Source organism: Poecilia reticulata, linkage group LG10 (genome assembly GCF_000633615.1).
Source record: "Poecilia reticulata strain Guanapo linkage group LG10, Guppy_female_1.0+MT, whole genome shotgun sequence".
Classification (NCBI taxonomy): domain Eukaryota; kingdom Metazoa; phylum Chordata; class Actinopteri; order Cyprinodontiformes; family Poeciliidae; genus Poecilia; species Poecilia reticulata.
The window spans coordinates 17716960-17737673 of record NC_024340.1 but is presented as its reverse complement, the minus strand read 5'-3'; the positions used below and the strand labels follow the sequence as shown (position 1 = coordinate 17737673).

The following is a 20714-nucleotide window of genomic DNA, read 5'->3' as shown; positions in this document are numbered from 1 at the left end:
GAAACACACATGGGGGATTTGAAATGTGTTTTTCTCCATTTTTTAAGTCCTTCTTCAACATTCAGACTGAGCCAAATTGTTGTCGAACCCCCTTTTGCTGCAATTACAGCTGCAGGTCTGTTGGGGTACCTATCAGCTTTTGCACATGTAGAGATAGACAGGTTTGTTTATTCTTTGCAAAATTGCTCCAGCTCAGGGTGATTGTATGGATAGCATCTTTGAACATCAGGTTTCATCTCTTACCTCAGATTTGGGCCTGGAGCTTCACTGAGCCATTCTAACACTGATAGACTTTGATCTAAGCATGGTGGTTCTGGCTGCTGCAAGGTGAAAGGTCTTTTCCAGCCTAAATATAGTTTGTTTGTTTTTTTTCTATAGCTTCATCAATGTTCACACCAACTCTGTTGGTTATGGTGCGAGCATGTTCTCCCACTTACACTGTCTGGTGTGTTTCCTGGTCTTCATTCTGTTGGTTTGCTCACCAGCGTTTTCTGACGAGCCTTTAAAACCTTCACAGAAGAGCTGAACTTAGACTTACATTAAATCACTCTGGAAGACTCCACTTGCTGCTTTGTCGGCTTTTCAAAGCAATAGGTTCCCCCGGATTTTATTTATGGGTGTCAGAATACAAGGACTTGAATAAAAAGCATGCCGTATTTTGCAGATATTTTTGAGATGTAAATATAAGAGTCCATACATTTAAATTTATCATATATATATATATATATATATATATATATATATAAAGTCTATAAAAGATAAAATGTCAGTTTACCTCTGCTGTTTCAGACTCTTTTGTAGAATGAAGCACATAATCTATATTCAAAAAATAAGTGGTTTACAACTCTACTGTACACTTATAGTTCTCATTGATTTTTCGTTAGCTACTTTAAACCTGCCAATGTCCAACAACTTACCTAACCTGCAGTTATCATGTTTCTATTCCACGTAAGGTTTTATTATACAGATGATGCTAAATTTTCTTTTTTAGAAATCTGATCAGCAAATTGCCATATCCCATGTATTCTTTTTCAATTGCTGTTTGAAATGATTCCTTTTGGAAATAACGAGGTGCTTGCTAGCTGTCCTAGACTACATTTTGGCACTCTAAATGAAAAAGGTACCTAAGAAACACTCACAGCCCAGATGAATGACCCAAATTGGAGTTGGATATACTTTAAAAAGAAGACACCAGTTAACTTTGAAGCCTCACAATGAGTTAAAGATGCATGCTGCACCCTAAGATGCCTTTGAAGTATCTCACGCCCTTCTTGTCTTGCAGATCAGTGTGTGGATAAAGCCAAAGTTGAAGAGAGTGAACAGAAGGCTGTAGAGTACTCCAAAAAGGTGAGACATTAATCACTCAAATAGCCCCCCCACCCTCCCTTTTGGTTGGCCAGCTCCCATCAGCAAAGTTTTTTCTTCCCCAGAGCTCCCAGACAAGCTATTGATTTAGCATGCCCCAATCAATACCTGGCTGTGACGCTACATGATCCGTATCAGCATTACAAGAATCGATTGTGATGTTCTGATGTATACTTATTTGTGCACAAGGTTGGGGAGAGTTAAGTTATGTGGAAAAGCCTTGATGTAATTCCGTATTTAAGGCCGGGCCTCACTTAAAGGTTTAAACAGATTCAGCTACCGGCAGTTCTGTGAAATAGTGTTTTAAAACATCAGATTTCCTGGTTTTTTGGGTTTTTTTTTCTTTTGTCACACTGTGAATTGTCAGAATATCACTGAAATATCAGGCAAAAATAATTAGCCCCTAAAGATGACTGCATGTCATCTGAACACAAATGGCATTGAATTTTAGTTGTCCTTTGTCTAGGCTATTCTGAAACAGTCATTTACTGTTGCTTGTGTAATTATTGCTGCATTTCCTAAGTGGACTTTAGCTTAAGGTCACTAACTAATGGCTGGACATTCTCCCTGATCAGAATGAATGTTTCCATCTACTAAGGCCAGTCCAGAGGTACTCCCTTCCCTGCTTGATAAATGCTGTTAGTCCTGCAGTGCATATAAGGGTCAAAAGGTTCAACTTTTGTCTCCTCGGTTCACAAAATATTTAGCGGTCCATTGGTAAACATGGGGATCATAAAAAATTTATTTTGGTAAATCATTATTTTAGATCAGAGGTGTTTTTTCTTTTATTTTCTGTGAAACTCTCAAATGGATGCATCGTTTCTCCAGTTTCTTTCTAATTATTGAGATATGAACTCAGTTAGTGAAATGATGCGAGACCTTCTGTGCTTTAGATGCTGGTCTGGGTTTTTCTGTGCCCTCCAGGACAAGCTTTCGTTTTAATCCTGGAGTCGTTTTGGTAGGCAGATCACTACAAAGCCGGTTTACTAGTGTTCAGTAGTTGGTCACTGTGGTTCCCTGGAGGTCCCAAAGCCTAAGAAATGATTTTGTAGCCCAATTTTGACTGATAGATGTCAATGAAATTGAACAAAATTTTCCAAATAATTTTGGTTAATCGGTTACCTCGTAGTTTGTTGAGCTTGCTAATCAACTTGTTACTCAAAGCAAGGTTTTCCCTTCACAAATTAAATAATCACTTGGAAATATGTTTTTTTTTATACTCTCACATTGTTTTTGTTTGATCTTAAAGGTGTTGGTGTGACAGTAAATCAAAAAAAGAAAGAAAGAAAGAAATCTGTAATCAAACAAATACATTTTCACTGTGCTGTAGTAAGGCAAGAAACACAGTCTCAACTTCAATCTGACAACAGCAGGGGTCCTGAATGTTTTTTCTTAAGACTCGTGTCGCGGCGGTCCACTCTGCTCCCTGCTGGGCTGGTGAAATCATTGTTGCGACATGCCTTGGTTTCTGCAAAGGTTAGAGCCATCAACGTACGTGAAAACCAAGATCCAAACAAGAGACAAAGGGCGACAGGACTCCGGGGCCGTAAGGGTTATGGATAGAAACGGGCCTCAGAGTGTGAAGTGGCATGCTTTCTGTTCCACTTGAAGCGCCCTCTGGTCGCTCTCCGGAGACAATCCCACGCTTTACCTTTTACCTCCCTCTACACGTGTTTGTTATCTTCACGCAGACATTCTTGTTTCTCTTCTCTTGCAGTTTGATGAGGAGTTCAGCGCACGGCAGGAGGCCCAGGCCGAGTCCCAAAAAAAGGAGGAGAAGATCAAGGAGCTGGAGTCAAAAATCCAAACTCTGGAGACGCAGGTAAATCTTACTATTCTAGAAAAACAGCGCCTCCAAAAAGTTATTTTGATCAAGTTGAGATGAAAGATATTAAATACTTTTCAAACATTCACACAAATGAAAATGTGTCTGAAAAATCGTAGCATCAAGGAGTAATGGGGCCTTGAGAAACACTTTGATTGGGTCAGAAGGATACCTTTTCACCCCACTTAAAGATGTGAAGGTGCTGTAAGTGGGAGTTATCATCCATGCAAGACGGCTTGATTTAATAAAGGGTCAATCTTCTTCCTAAGTTGTAGCTCTTTGTAAGCGAGAATTGCTCTATTGAAGCTTTTCCTATGAAATTCTATCATCGCAGAGATGGATTGCGTTTCTTTTCCAAGCTTCCACGCCGTTTCTTCCCAGGCAGAGCCCCCCCGTTCTGAGTACAGAAAATGACTGCTATTTCCCCCTTAACCCAATTTGAAACCCTTTTTAGGACTGCCTTGGGATAAAAGGGCAGTTTGCCTCTCTTCTTTGAGAATTTAATCTCAACTAGCATGGACGGATGGTATTGCTTCATTTGTTTCTTAGATTGCTTTTTATCTCAAATTTTCATTTATTGTTACTAGTAACGACTGAACAAGTGAGTCTTAGTTTCTGCTTGAAGCAGTTTCTAAAACATTCATCCCAACTCTTCACAGATCAGGTTTTGTTTTTTTTTGCTGGTCTCTTGACTAGTCATGCAATCAATGTTCTTCCTCAACTTAACCTTTTTCAAAATCTACCTGCCTGCTCCGACTGCAGATGAACGTGTAATGTGAAATCAAACCTGGACAGTCAAACTTTACTTGGAAAGAATGATTAGTTTTAACAACTCTGACAAACATCTGAGATGCACCAATCACAATTTTGGATTTTGTGAAGTTTTGAGCGTTCAATATGGCTTCTAAATATTTCAGATTTCACTTTGAGAGCTATATTTAAGATGTAAGAGCAGCACAAAATACTTCCTCTCATCTGTTTTTTATTTGGAGCAGAAGCAGCATCACAATATGCATCTGACGGCACATCAGATGCTGAAAATTGCTAACTTTGGCTCTTGTTCACTACTGGTCACAGTAACCTGAGCACCTCATTTCTATGAAAACATGATTACGGTTGAGTTTTCCTCAGAAGTTTCCAAACATATTCAACTTGGGGGAGATAGTTGGATAAACCCAGAAAATGCTGATGAGATTATATGAACCTCTCAGCTCGGGAACTCTTTAGCTACGTTCACACAGCAGATCTCGATGCTCATATCTGATTGTTTGCTTAAATCCAATATTTTATTTTATTTATTTTTTGGTGTGGTTGTTTATACTACTAATTAAATGCAAACACAATTCATTTTACGTGTGAGCAGTTTACAACCACAAAGTGACCCACATCTGCAGAAGAAAAACGTTGATGCCATACAAAACCTAAAAATTTACAGAATTAAAAAAAGGACAGAGCCATCTATGAATCATTTTTAAAGTTATTCAGCAGTGGAGGATTGTCACAAAATCACCACCACAAAGAAAGCTGTTTAAAACAAAGAACAGCCTAATGTCAGTGGCTTTTTTTTGGAGCATTGAAAGCAAATTCTGTAGAGAAGGCTGTGATCGTGATGTGACGTGCTTCTCTGACAGACGTTTTTCATAACCATAATTTTAAGCCATTGTTTACTGCGTCTGGCTTCTGCTGGGGCAGAATTATGAAGCGGTGACTTGGCCATTCTGACTGCACATTCTTTGAGAATTTTTGGATACGTATCCAATTTAGTACCACATATGAAAGTGGCGAAATACACATTTTTTTGGGGGGTTGGGTAGGGCAGGATTGGAGTTGGGCCATTTGGACTGCTGTGAAAACTTTGGACATAACCTGGGTTTGGGAAAAAAAGAAAAAAATCAGATTTGCCTGCTATGTGAACATAGCCTTAGGGATCCACTGGAATGAGCTTATAAATTTTGCTAGAGGGAGGGATGTCTAGGAGTGATTTGATTTCAGATGAGCAGAAGACCAAGGATAACTAAAACTTTTATTCAACTTCATCTTGACCCTTCACCCGAGGAAGATGCGCGCATGTAAAATTAGAGAGATCTATTGGTGTTTGTTGTGGGCCTGTAATAATCATCCAGCTGATTTTTGGCGCCAGAGACACTTGAGTTGCTACAGAAAGCACTGAACATCAGCCTCTTTCTCATAGACAGACATATTTTTGCTTCAGGGTGTGTTTTGGAACCCACTCCACGTTTGACACGCTGCTTTAGAGAAGTTATTACCCATCAGAGCGCAGAACCTTCAGATCAGCGTGAGGACACGCATTCAGTTTGTCCATCAAAGCCTCTGTGGGATCGCTGGTGTTTTTTCTTTTTTTGCTGAATATGAATGTCGTTCGAGATAACCCCAACCTTTCATCTATCTCCTCGACAGAATTCCTGTCAGACGCTAAAACACTTGCATGTCTGAGTTGCCTCTCTTCACCTTGTTTGTGAACCAACAAGTTTAATGAGAGTCTGTCTCCAGAACTTTGGCATTGTATTGCAGCATGTTTCATGTGTCTGTTTGATTATCTCCCAGTTGAGTTGAGTGGAGTAAACATCAACAAAGGACATCGAAATCACAAGAAAATAGAACTCATCCACCACTCCCCGAACCTTTTGCTTGCAACCATTCAAGGCAGGAGGGAAAACCATTCACTGAATCGGCTCTGGAGGTGATGAATAATGCAGCACTGCAGTGGTTCGTTGGAACACACTGCGCCATCCCATTAATAGGTTTTAACAACCTGGCCAGCTTGTAGCTGACCCAGCATGGCCCCCAGAGGAGCTGGAGGTGTAGTAGACCTCTCTCTCTCTGTCTTTTTACGCCAGACTGCCGTCTAACTTGATGCATTACGAAGTTTGACTTAACTGACAAAGGTAGCAGAGCTCACGAGGAAGAGATCGCTCTGTGAGCTTCGTTGTTGTTGTTGTTGGGATGGCTGAAAAGTTAGTTTATGTCAGAAAAGGATATATTCCGTACAGATGTGATGATAAATGTCAAGTGTTTATTTATAATATTTTTTTGACTGATTGCGGCTTACAGCCGATAAAAAGTCCCCAAATTAGTCAGCTCATTTAGGAACATAATTTGTTGTATGTTTAGATTAATCTGCTGACCTACACAACCACAGGGGAAGACTGCTGAGTCAACAGGTACACAGCAGGCAGATTCCACAAAAGCTTCTCGCTGAAAAAGTTTAGTGGAAGGAAAAAGTATAGTTAAAGATGGTGCACAAGCAACAGGGGAAATTACAGCCTTGCGACAAACACCAACAAAGGGGAAGCATTATGAATAATTTACTTTAATTTATCATGTTACAACGTTATCCCCTCATTGAAAATATACCTGGAGTTTTGCTTTGATTCTTCCATGCAAGTTTGAGGAAACCTTGAATCTTCCATGGCAGCCAGGGTGCGTAAAACGCTTGCTTCCACACAGCGTCACTTCTTTTCACACAACCCCTTCTTCAAGCTGCAATCTCCAGCTGAACCGTTGCTTCACAGAGCACACCTTCCTCCTAAATCCCCCCAGCCAGCTCCTCCAGACTAGCAGCAGCAGCAATTAGCAAACACCCGATGGATCTGCTGGGTCTAAAATTCTAATTACTTCTCAATCCAACAGTTGTAAATGGCAAAATGAGAAGCATTGTTGTGATGATGAGCTGGAGCTTCTTAAAGAGACAGCGGCCCAATATCAAAGCATCAACTTGTAAAGTTTAATTCTTTTAAGGTATGTTTGATATATACAGAATTTTTATTACTGAAGTTAAGATAGTTACTTGATTCAGATATAAAGTGACTTTATGTGCCATTAAAATAAATTATTCCACCCTTTTAAAGGGTTTTTTGGTCTGCAGCTGTGTCGGTGCTTCCTGAGCCACTGGGCACCGACTTATCCATTAGCTACGTCTTTTTGATTCCTTGTCCTAAGCCAGTCCTGACCCGAAAGTATCAGAAACGTCGTGTCTGGGCTCAGTGATCAGAATCAGAAGATCCAAAGTTTTTCAGACTCAGAACTTAAAGGAAGAACAGAAAGTCACAGAACCTTTCATTTTACTAGTTGTGCAGGATCTTTTTAGTTGTAGGAGAAACAGAAATTGGAGTTTCACTTTTTGAATTAAAACACAGAAGTAAACTTTTCAGGTATATTCAGTTTTACTGATGTTGACTCAACTAAATTTGGTTCAAAAAATCTGGATGTCCTCGCTAAACATCATCTTGTTCTTTTTCTACCTCAGTCTTATTTTATTGAACCTCCTGAATTATAAAATAAACATTTTTAGCTTTCAATATTGCACGTTAATTTTTAAAGATTTTTATAAAATAAAAAGATTCTTTTAAGCCACACAACTGAAAGTTTCCATCTCTTTTTGTTCCAGTGTGCACATCAAATATTTATGCTTCTACAGTCCATAGTGAGAGCTTTTGTAAGATCGGCTGCACGGAAAATATTTTAGTCTCTGCAGAAAATGTTCCCGTTCTCTTACTTTTGGCAAGGTTGCAGAGAGTGAATTATCAAAGCACAATGGGTACATTTCTAAAACAAAGACGGCACAGTGAAATCAATGCCCATCACACATCTGAGGGTGTGGAGTTGAAATGTATTTTCATGATGCCAGGAGCTGGGAAAAAAAATGGAAATGGAAGAAGGTTTTTGAAGGAGCACCAACTGTCAGTGGTGCTGCGCCGCGTTCCTTTTGCTCTCCACTGATGTTCCTTTGAAGATGGGTTACATCTTGTTTTAGGTGTAAAAGTACATCACATTCTGCCTTTTGCACAAGAATGCCTCATTCCGATATAATGGGAATAGAGCCTGATACTAACATTGTCATTAACTGTGTAAGCAATTCCCTCCCCCTCCTCTCTCTGTCCTCTAAATTTCTCTCGTCTTTATTGTGTTTGGTGTGAATTTTTTACCTGTTGAAGTTCACTAGTGTTCAGTTCATTCTCTGTCTAACCCACCCTCCATTTGTGCTTTCCTGTTGCCCTGTCTGCCGTGTGCTCTTTCATGTCTGATCTCGTGGTGTGCATCTCTGGTGTGTGTGTGTGTTTTCTGCACAGTTAACTATAGAAAATGACAGGCTCAAAGAGGCTCAGAGACTCATCAGGGAATCTGAAGCCAAGGTGGGTGTCTTTGTTGCATGTTTGGCCCTTGACACATAAATCCTACATTTAATCACCTTCCAATCCAAGTATCCAGTAAAGGAATGAAGGACTGTGGCGCTTTAAATTGTCAAATTGATTATGAGATTGATCTTTAGTCCTTTTTGCATGCTTGCTCTGCGCCCTCAGGCCCCGTTCAGGCCTGGTATTAACATGCATCCTGCCTAATTTGGATAAAAGCAGACCTTGCAAGCCCCGACCATTCACAGCTGGGATCAAAATCTGTGCTGAGCGATAATTCTCAGTAATCCGCTTTACAGGCAAGTCGCGAAAGTCAGTGAACTGTCAGCTAAAGAGAAAAAATCAGATTTTATTCAGACATTAACATTTCTAAGATGTGACACAGTTGCATTTTTGTTTTGTTGTTTTGACTACCAACTCTATTTTTATTAAGTAGATAATGATATGGGTTAAGTAAATGAGAATAAATACAGCAAATTTTGACTTCACATAGCATCAGTTCTGAGACGGTAAAGATTTTAATCCCTAAGGGCTCCACAGCAATGAAACACAATCAGCTTGTATACACACCTTTACTGTGAAGAAAAAAAACTGCGTAAAGGTGAGTCGGCACTGGAAACGTAGCTGTAGATCGGTTATATGATTGCTATGAGTGCAGTTGTAGATCCAGGTCACCAAAAAACATACGGCATATTTGAATCACTTAAGATGCATGTTACTGCCAGATGTCAACAGACCCCACGGTACTTTGTAATAAAACACAATTTTCATTAGAATAATGGTGAAGGTAAGTAAGTGTTTCTTATTGGAATACTACATTTATTTCTTTATTAGTTGCACGTTGACATGACTCCTCTGGAAATCACTAATCTGCAAAATAACGTTTCAGTAAACAAATTAGCACATATTAGATCTCTCTGTATTTTTAAGACATTTGATCAATCTAAAGATAAGTTAAACACTGTTTGCAGTCAGAGTCGACTGTTTGTCCTTAATCTTCATACTTAAACACTTGAGATTGAATGTTTCAGTAAGAGACGAGACTGAGGCGAACATTTAATCACATGCCGCGTCCACTGAACCTGGAAACAAGCATTTATTTAACATGTTTTTAAGAGTGGGTGTACTGAACAGATATATAAACTGTTGGGAAGGTTAAGAGAGGAAATATTTTAACTTTTTCCCTACAAATTGTCCAATGCAGAATCATTCTATTGAAAATTTAGAAACTAAAGCTGAGGAAAATAGTCAATTATTCAGTAGGTTTTTTTTTTCTTAATCTAGTATTGGAGCTGATGGATCAGAAGAAGATAGAGATAGAGGCCCCTCACTATGAAAACAAATCTGCTCTAATTCAGCAGCTAATTTGAATCCATTCTCTCCTATTAGCCTTAAAAGATTGACAGACGTGTAATCACTGCGTGGGTTTTTTTTTTTTAAGGCGAAGGGCTCTGGGCAATCTGAGCGAGGAGCTCCTTGAAGAACGCCTTTTTTAATTTTTGCCTCTAATAAGAAATCAGTCAGTGCCATTATGTAATGAAACGCCATGTAGCGTCTTTAAATATGAAACCAATTACATTTTTACGCACACAATCAAGTGAGTGGGGGAAATGTACATTGTGGTGGAATTGCTTTTGGAAATGAGAAGTGGAAATGCTTTTCGGTTAGAGGAGACATCTAATCAGCGCCCAACTGGAGCAACAGTGTCTGTAATTTTGGAATTGGCATAAATTTTATTTCTATAAACATTTTTCTTTTGGCCATGCAGTGGACTTTCGCCGGCTTCTTGGTAATTTGAAATGTTTGATAGTCCTGACATGTCTCGCGTTATAATTACATCCCTGTTGACTGTTTAATAGTGCACTATTGTAAGCATTCATAATGAGCTCTTGATGGGAAAGCAACATTCTTATCTATTGTAAATTAAAGTGGTTTACGCTTTTCTGTGTTATTTCACATTTTGCTCAATGTCTAAAGAATTCCAAAGAGAAGTAATGAAATGCTTTAAGGTGACAATTTGCCATAATATAGCTGAAGTTTAAACCACCAAATAAACTTTTGTAAATGTGTTGGAATAGGGGTCAACATATACTGTAACTTAATGCAGAGTTTTGGTTGGAAATTACATTTTCTAAATACAGTTGAGATCAGAGTTTATTGGCAAGTAAATGTTACAATGCTGAGTAACTGTTTGTTTTTGTAAGTAACGGTAAATGCGATAATTAACAGATATAGAACCAATATTTGAACTGTATGAACTCATGTCAATGTGTTGAAAGTCCAATATGTACAAATACTTACACTTCTGGCTACCAGGAAAAAAATCTTGCTTTATCCCATAGTTTTACCTCCAATTTGAGAAAGCATAAATATGACGCTTAAGTCTTTAAGTATATGATTAATTATTCTGTAGAAAGCTCAAATGTTCTCAAATGTTCCTACCTCATAAACCGTATCCCTAGACAAGATCATAACGGATCTTTGTGCTGCATTAAAAAGAGGATTAAAAGAGCTTTCTCTATTTTCATTTTATTGACAATCAACAGAGTTTTTCATCTCGAAAGATGCACAGAAAAGTCACTCGGGGGACAAATTCCTAAACTTATAGATTAAAATGTTTATGTATTGCACAGAGAAAGAGAGGAAAGCTCCTCAGGTGTAATTTACAAGCGTCCAGTGAAAGGCGCTAAAGCCCGATTTTGGCCTGGCTTTTGTGAATTACAGAAATGCAGAGATGAACTGTGAGAAAACCTTTGACCCCATTCAGTTTGCTTCTCCATTTGCTGTTATGACTTTTCCTCATCAAATCAGATTCAGGTTTAAATCAGGCGAAAAGAGCCTCACTCAGGATGGATTCCGCTACAGACTTCTCTGTTTGGTTTTTGCAGGTTGCTGCAGGCCCAGCTGCGCCTGGAGCACCACCTCCTCCACCGCTAGCTGGAGGCACAGCACCTCCACCTCCTCCTCCTCCTCCACCTCCGCCTGGTGGCTGTCCACCCCCACCGCCTCCGCCTCCTCCTCTGCCTGGCCACGCGTCTGTCCCCCCTCCGCCTCCTCCACCCCCAGGGGGAGGACCTCCACCACCCCCACCGCCCCCAGGTTGTGGGGCCCCACCTCCTCCTCCGTTTGGGGGCTTTGGTGGTCCTCCTCCTCCCCCTGGGTTACCTGTTGTCAAGCTGCCTTATGGACTGGAGCCAAAGAATACTTACAAGCCTGAAACTGTGATGAAGAGGGTCAACTGGTCCAAGGTATAGTAATCTGTGCATTGATCTCATGCAGACCTGTGTTCTGATTTAAGGCTGTAATGCAAATGTTACTTCTCCCCTTACAGAGGAAATCTGTGCAATCTGCACACAGACCGTCAATTTGCACTTTTTTTTAGTAACCTTTTGATCTTTTAGGCCTCCACAGTATAATGTTAAGTCTAAACCAGCAGGAGATTTACCCAAATGCAGCTTTAATCTTTTCAAACTGCCGTTCCACCACATGCCACACTCTTCCTCTCACAACACCTATTTCAAAGGATTTGATGGTAAACAATTTTTATTGCTCAGATGCCATTGGATTTGCACCATCTTAGCATATTTTGGAGAAAGAATGTGTTGTGTAATGTTCCGTCACATTTAAAAACAATTTCAACGATACATTCTCTTCCACCTGGGTTGTATTTTCTGAATGTTTTATCCATCGTCTCAGTAAATTTTAGTCGATTTGATGGTTTTTCGATTTGATGGTTTTTCACACCACTTGTGCGTCCTGGTGCTTCTGCCTTTAGTTACACACTGCAAACAAAATGCCATGTTTGTTGTTCTGCAGTCATGCTCATAGTGCAAATTATGTTTGGTGGTTTTAGTGGATTCAGGTCGTCTTTTATGTATTTTAATGTAGTTTTGTAGACTCGCTGTGCGTATCTTATGCAGATTTATTCAGAAAATGATCAAGGTTTAGAGTAAAGCCATTTTCATTTGTTTTGTAGTCCTGATGGATAAAACTCTTCTCTGATTTTACATCATATAGCAAACTAATTAAACTTTAAGTGATCTGATGTTCTCGGACAAAAGGTCAGCTTGCAAGCTGACCTGGTGTCGCTTACGAGCAATCGCTGCTCGAAAGCGCTGCTTTTTTCTAAACTTGAAATAAACGAACAGTTTCAAAAAGATGACAGGCGGGAGCGGTTGTGAAGATCTGAATGTTTTCAAACTTCTTCCTTTTCAACACAGAGCCAAATAGATGTCTCTTTTGTGAAATTAAGTCTATAACACTAAAAGAAAGGAAAGTAATATTAATTCTCTTCACCAGATCTGATTTGGTTTGGCAGCAAGAAAAGTAAACTGGCATTCTCTGACTGGAAACATACACACGTTTTTGATTTCCTGACCAGCCACTCATCTTGGTTGAGGTTAACCATTGTTTAAAGTTAGCCAGGAAATATATTGGTTCTTTGAGGATGTCTTGAAACTACACGAGTTGAATCTGTAGTCAGCCAGCTTGAAAAATTCATAACTGAGTTGGCCAGAGTTTGGAGAGTAACGATCAAACCAAAGATGAATCATTTGATGAATCACACATCTAACACCTGTTACATTGACCTTTTATGCCGACGTGTACAGATTCCCACTGAACCGGTGTTCTTATATTTCCTTACCGTTAAGTGTGTGAATAAAATCGATTCCGCCTAAGCAGCGCTGAGAAAACTGGCCAATTTCTGGTGAAATGTTATATCAAAAGGAACCTGGTTCTAAATGACACAAAAGAAGGGAAAATCAGGTCAGTTGTAACTGAATTGAAGTCTTTCTAGCAACTTCTAGATGTGCAGTTTCATAATACTACTTATTTCCCCGAGTTGTACGTTTCCCTGAGCTCATTCTTTCTCTGTTTTACAGAACAGAGGAAGCAACAATGCGATTTCTGATTACCAATTCCCAGGGTGGCTGTGTTTGTTTGCACCTTGATCTGGTATCATCGGTTTCATCGCTCATTTTTATGGGTTGATGTGGTTTTGCATGCATGATTTGTGTGCATGTACAAGAGGACAAATGACCAATGTCTGCAGGAGTGTACGTAAACAGGTTAAAGTGGAAGAGGATTAACCTTGGCTCTGCAGGGAATTTGGTTTCATGATGCAAATTAAATTCATAACCACCTGAAGAAAAACAATCTGCTTCTCTTGTGTCAGTGAAGTGGAACATCAGTCATCTGTCTCCTCTATATGGAGCAGATGGAAGTACACAAGTGCCAGGCTTGACTACTATTCAGTTGCATAAAAGAGAGGAGAATAACAAAACATTTTTATAGATCCACTATGTTTTCCTGCCGTATACGTGTCCAAAATCAGCACGGTTCACATACTCAACAAAAAGAAGTGTGCTAATTCAACTTTACCGTTTCACATTAACATGCTCTTTTTACAGCAGATGATGCACAGCTCTTAGCACTGCTGCAGATGTTGGAAAGATGTTTAAAAGAACAATTAAAATCATACGTGAGCCTGGATGAGGACGTATGTTTATCTTGCTGCCATGTACTGGAGTAACTTGGCATGGGAGGAAAACTTCCAGAAATGATAATGGCAAAGAGCAAAATCTTTCTGGCAACAAAGCATAGCAGCCACGAAATGATACCTATATGCATGTGGGAAGCACTCCTTGAAAAAGTTAGTTCTATCCTACCATCACAAATGTAAACAAATTGAATTTAATGGATGGCACCTTCATGCTTCATTTGTATCGTACAGCTGCTCACTACACTTCAATTTGCTGTAGCCATTTCCTGTTTAGCAGCAGGTTGCGGCGGCTGTGCATTATTAGCCTAAAGCAACGCTACAACACATGCACATGGGACAGGTCTAACACAGGCTTACAAAGGGAAATGTCAGCTTTTAATTGCTAATCACTTTTAAAGAGTTATGTCCTGCATTTACGTTCTTTTTGGTGTATTAGTCCCAGAGAAAATTAAGATTTAGTAGGCCATTGTACAAAAATGAAATTATTCTCTAGCTTCCATTTCAGCTAAATAACTTTAGCCTATTACTATTTACAATATTAGATTTTAGCATAATATAAAGATCTTGATTACAAATATCTATGAGCATATGAAAATGACTTTACAAAGGAAACATGAATACACTGGGAGGAAGAAAATAACCACAGCTGCACAAAGTGCCACGAGACAGGCTCATATTTAAGCTCGACATTGGCTCATTAGCTCAAGTTGTAATAAATGCCTTCCCTTAAACACACAGAGGCTATCTTTATTCTGCTCAGGCTCTGCAGGAAAATCCCACAGCCACTTAGTGGACCAAGAGTTCAACAGCAAAATATTAACAAAATTACTAGACAGAAAAAGACCAATGTCAGATATTAAAGGCCAGAAATAACCAGAAGAATCTGCAAAGCATATTTTTAAATGGCTTGTTTACTTTGTGAATTAAAACCATGTTTGCAGTTAGTTTAAAACTGTAGTGCACATTCAAAAGTATTCATATTACAGTAAATTATTCATATTTTGCCATGCCATTTTATGTGATAGAACAACATAAAACAGCTCGTAATGGAAATGAAGCAGGAGTAAAAACCTTTATTAATAAAAATCTAAAACCTGTCACTATATTTATCTGTCTAGGTATATATCAATAAATATAAATGTTAGTTTTTTGATGAAGATTGAAAAAAACAAAATAATTTTGATGCACATTTTACATTTTGAGAATACAAAATGTAAACACTAAAATCTTTACAAGGTTCCATATAGTCGTTTTTCCAGCTCGCTCTTCTCTTTTGTGTCAGGGTTTTGAAGTTGTCTATTGTTCTGTAAATTTTCCTGCACAACAATAAGAATTGTAGAAAAACACTGAAAACGGAGAACACAAGGCAAACGAGAATGCTGGGAAATTTACTCTTGGTAAATTATGTTTGAAATGAAAATTTGGGTATCGGTACATAACACAATTGTTGACTAAAAGCTACAAAGTAGCTAAAAACTAGCTATCACTATTCAAAGGCATTGTTTTCTTTCCCATCAATAAGATGTCACCGCCCACAAAAAGTCACATTTAACTTCCCAAACGGCAGCTACTGTCTGTTGTTCTCTCCTTCATTTAGCTCAGACACAGAAAAAACATGTCACTACTATTTCTCAAACCAAAGTGATCTTTAGAGAAAGCAATGGCAGATTAAATGGATATCCACTTTCAATTGTACTGACAGAGGTCAAGTACAGTAAAGAGTACAAATCATTACAAGGAAAGTATTTTCTTACTTTTTTCTGGGTTTTCAATAAGTAGCCACACATCCTGCCAACATGTTGTTGGTAGAAATTTATTTATCCAAAAAAAAGGGTCAGTTTTCTGCCTACAGTCATTGAGAGTGACTAACTTCAAGGTGAAGCCTTACCAGGCACCAGGTCAGCTTTTCTATATAGAAGGGCTCTGTCTTCTAGGAGACATCAGGCTCTTTTGTGTTAGAAAAGTGTTCTTTTTAACTATGCGCTTTGAAAAGCAATTGGTGTCTTGTTGTAATTTATGTTTTACACTTAAAGCATTTTCTTGTATTCTAGCTCTAAAATATGCCTGGATACAATATAGAAATCGTTACCAAAACATGTTGTCGGGTTTTACCGCTTTCTCACATCAACTGAGTTATTTACACTGAGGCCTCTTCAATTACAACTTGAGTACAAAATGTTCTTTCTGCTTTAGTAGAGTCGCATTTTTCTAAATAAGACAGCATTATTGTTAGTGTTATTGGTTGCAGCAGTGGCAGTAAAATCGGCTGTGGGAGCAGCAGCAGTCACAGCAATAATATTCATTTATTTTCCACACCCACTTCATCCCCTTCAGGGCTACAGGGGATTGGAGCCTTTCCTGGTATCATCTGGTGAGAGGCGGAGCACACCCTGGACAGGTTGCAAGTCTATCAAAGGGCCAACTGGGAAGCTCTTAAGAAAAAGAGCCAAACTCTCCCACACACACGCGCACACGCACACACACACACACACACACACGCCCACACACACACACACACGCACGCACACACCCACACACACACACACACACACACACACACACTGACTCTGCGAGTCAGTTTAGATTGAATTACCAATTAACCTAGCATGGACTCTGTGTGGACAGTTGGACTGCCCAAAGAAAAGTCACCGTCATGGAAAATATACAAACTCTACTCTGAAAAGTCCCATCTGAGATCATACAAGGAGCCCTTCATAATGATTTTTGCCTTATGGCGAATATTGATTTACCCTTAAATTTTTCTTAATTAGGCAGCAGTGGTAGTGGGATTGGATGACTACCCCATTTGAGACGAGTCCCTGTTATTTTGTTTCTTCAAGTTTTCAAGTTTTAGTTGAGCAGTGAGTCGGGGGGTTAGGCCTTTTGGGTTTTTATGTTTGCATGTATAGGTGCTCTCTGGGTGCTCCAGCTTCTTAGCACAGTCCATAAGCACGACTGATTTCACACCTGATAGTCCGATGCACTTGGTTCGATTGGAGATTGCAACATTTGTTACATTTTTAGCTACTGCAGTTTGCTTTCACACTGCACTGTCAAACAAACCACTTTGAGCAACCTGTTCCCTTCCTTGTATGATGGCACTGTAACACGAGCCAGAGACACTGCAAAGACTCTGAGTGCAACTTACTTATTCAAGAAATGTAAAAAAAAGAAAAAAAAGTGGACTGGCGCCAGATTTTAGTGGGTATAGGATTATTATTATTATTATTATTATTATTATTATTATTATTATTATTATTATTATTATTATTATTATTATTATTTTTGTCTTTGGTAGATGTTCCAAACAAACAGCGGAAGATAATGCAGTTCAGGGAAAATGTTGTTTTTCATACAAGCGCCCTTTGCTTTAGTTCGCTTTCTGATTTGGGAGGGGGCTCTATTCCACCTGGCATTCACATATGCATTCGAACCGCATCAAAGTTCACTTCAACTGAACAGAGACTTGGGTTTTTAGGTGAACTAGAGTTTCAGTCTGCATCAGAGTTTGTGCATTCGAATTAACTGGACTTTCCAACCAAACAAGCAAACTAGAGTTTGGTTAAAGCGGACTAAACAGGGCTGGTGACTGTGCGTGCATGGTAATTGGTCATGTGACCTGTGGTTACCATGGAGATGGGCACCGGCCCACCTATAACTCTCTGAGGACAATGGATGGAAGGAGGTTTCAGCTGCTCCCTTTGATCATTGTTCCCACACAGCATTCAGTAACAGAGTGCAGTTGTCCTTTATCTGTGCTTCACTGAAACCAAGCCTGTGTTGGAAGTTTCATAAACCTCCATTAACGCAGCCAAAGACTCTCAAACACGTTTGCATTTATCACCATTACTCTGCGGCCTAGAGGACGATTGTTGAGTACCAGCTGCAACTCTGTCTGCGTTGCATAAGTGCTGTTTTTACAACTCTTTCTTTACATAATTACTCTGGTTTGATGATGATGCTGGTGGCAGTGCAATAAGTGAAATGCAAGGCTGGGGCCACAATAAAAAGCTACAAAAGGAAATACTTCTGGATCTCTCTACAGAATGTGTAGTAGAAAAGGAGTAGTGTCACATGTATTATTAGGTTGCAATAACTGTAACTTACTGGGGGTATTTATCTTTTGCCCTTGGAGGTCCCTTTAATAATTTATTCTCAACCTGAGTCACTTGGACACAAAAAAATGCTCTCTTAAAGTTTGCAGTAGGAATAATATGAATAAAAAAGTTCAATTTCTTTTTATGATTCCCAATAATTTTCAGAAAATTTAAACCCCTAAATTTCAGTAATGTTTTTTTAGGAGCATTTAAAAAATTAACGCGAAATTGAATCAGATCAATTAAATTTTTTTCTGGTCATGTATTAATGGACCTTACCACAAGGGCCGTGTTTCATTGGCTGATGCCCATTTCACGACAAAGCGCAGCTACCACCTGCGTGACCGTCTCACAAACATACAGTAGTAAACACATGCTAATGTACATTGTGGACTAGCAGACCGGCAGAAAGTTTTTGCGTCAGGAATCGAAAAAGAATGGTTCTCCACTGTCAGTGGGGTATCTGCACAGGCGATGTCAGGTATCCTTATTGTATTTGTGGAACTAAAATTCACAGATTTCCAAAATCTGTGAATTTTGGAAATTCACAGATTTTGCTTTCCGCAATGCCTAACTAGTTCACAAGTTCTTCGGATGAGGAACTAATGAGCTGCAACATTTCATTTCGTTTTCCATGTTACTGGAAACTGAAAATAAGAGCAGAAGGCATTAGTGATGTGTTCTTTGGCTGCATCGGACTAGAACCGAGCATGATGAGTTCAGTGTTTTGGTCCAACAGATGCACCAGATGAATGACTAGACGCACTTCATCTACTTTCAGATGACCGCTGCCTGTTTTGATCACCAGTTCACCCAACACACATTCTAGTCTTTGTCTTTTCTGAATTCGTATCACATTAGTTTACTTTTGCATACACAGGGAGGCAAAAGTTCAATAGAGGCGTCAAGAGGCTGAGAACAAAATGACGTGATTTTCGTCACATTCCACAACTTTGACAATGTGAGCACCAATTTGGGCATTTTGGCCTGACCATGCTGTCAAACATAAGCAAAATTTTGAACTGCATCTAGTTTGTTTGTAATCGTATTAGAAAGTAGAAAAATACAACAACAAAAGAACATAGTTTGCTTTTTGAACATGCTATTGGTTGCTTTTTTCAGAGAATCCAGAAGCACAATTCATTTTCTTTCATAATGATTGGATGTACCCCCAACATCAGAAATAAGAAAGAATGTGGATGCTAGCTTCTGCGATAGTGCGAAAACAGTTTCTGAGGCGAAAAATGTAGCAGATAAAAGTATTTTTGGTGTTTGAAATATTAGAATATGGATTTATAAAACTTTTTAGAGAGGGTCTGAAGTATTTGTGAATTTTAGCTGCTTTCAGGTGGCTGTGGTCCCTAGGCCCCACAAATACCAGGGGACCACTCTGCTGATGAAGTATTGTCTCGGTGTGGTTGGTTACTTTTAGAAATTTTTCTCTCATCCAAGTCTCGGATGAAAAAAATGGAAAAAATGAGAAACTTTCATGTCTGTGCTCACCCCGACAGTGTTGAAAGATCGTTATCTCCACCATAGTCGAATAATTCACAATTTCAAGCCTCACATTTTCATGTTTGCTTTTTTCTTTTGCAAGTCCCGTTTGCCACTCAGGTGCTCAGTATGCCACCCAAGGTCACGCGTGTATCCACACACAGGAAAAGACTCACAAAACCTCTTCTATCTTCCAGCTAGAAGAAGTTTGAGTGGCGGCTTGATGGAATGACGGTTTCTGATTGTGGCGATAATGGAATCCTTGTGTCATTGCAGATAGTGCCTCAGGAAATGGCAGAGAATTGCTTCTGGATCAAAGTCAAAGAAGAGAAGTTTGAAAACCCTGACCTATTTGCTCAGCTCTCCTTGTGCTTCTCCTCACAGAGTAAAGGTAAGAGGTGTCATCTCTCTCCACCGCACCCTTAATTAATCTTCTCACGCATGCTTCATTTGGCCTCTAAGGCGATGGTTGCCAAGGTATACTTTGATCTTGTGGCAACACATTTTTTCCCCACTTAGATGTTAATTATTCTAAATCAAAGCGTTTATTTCTAATATCTTCACTGCATGCTTTGGGTTTAAATGTTTTTGTTTGTGTCAGACATCCCATTTAGCCTGCTTTTCCTTAAAAGAAAGCATAAATCGTCACCGAGCTTCGCGTTGCATTAGATTTTTGTGTCCATTGAGCTGTTGCAGATCTGTTTTTGTTTTTTGTTTTTTTCTTTTTATCATCCTTTTTTTTTTTAGCACAATCTTGAACTTTTGCACGTGGCAGCTATGCTTGGTTTGCTTCTTGCCTTTTCCAGCCCAGTAGGCCAATCTTCTATCAGGGTGGATGTGAGGCTTTGAAGGAAGCTCTGGGAGTTTACTTGTCGCAGCCAGTTTGTTTCTCAGATACACAACGAGGAACCCAACTTGCTTATGGATAAGAGTTGCAATGCAGAGCTTTTCTTTGTTTTTTTTTTATAGTGGAAGAGGGTGTTTGAGAGCGCTTGATGTATCCCCCCATGACAATTTGATTGTTTTCCACTGCTTTGACAGTATGTACACCCCTCTAATTCTAGCAACAGTGGGAGGGGAAAAGTCAACCCTGTCAAGCGCAGAAGAGTCAAATCTGAGCTCTGTCAGCGTGTGTGGACATAACTATACAGAATCCTGCAAGTTTTTTCTTATGCCCAGCGTTTGTTTGGACACCAGTCAGCCTGCCAGCAGTTTCTTGCTCTGCCTCTTTCACAGCCTCCAGGTCCACAAACTAGACTCATTTCCTTTTTTTGCTA

General features: G+C 39.4%; 1 protein-coding gene across 9 annotated transcripts in view; it reads left to right on the top strand.

Moving 5' to 3' along the window:
• Positions 1-20714, top strand: part of diaph2 (diaphanous-related formin 2) — a 450956-nt gene that overhangs the window by 153927 nt on the left and 276315 nt on the right. For 7 of the 9 annotated variants that reach the window (XM_008420583.2, XM_008420582.2, XM_008420587.2 and 4 more), the window contains 5 exons: positions 1283-1347; positions 3083-3187; positions 8281-8343; positions 11232-11591; positions 19714-19828. In XM_008420583.2, coding sequence (XP_008418805.1) covers positions 1283-1347; positions 3083-3187; positions 8281-8343; positions 11232-11591; positions 19714-19828 — 708 coding nt within the window. The remainder of the gene's footprint in view (positions 1-1282; positions 1348-3082; positions 3188-8280; positions 8344-11231; positions 11592-19713; positions 19829-20714) is intronic. The other 2 variants (XM_017307147.1, XM_008420584.2) reach the window with 1 other exon arrangement.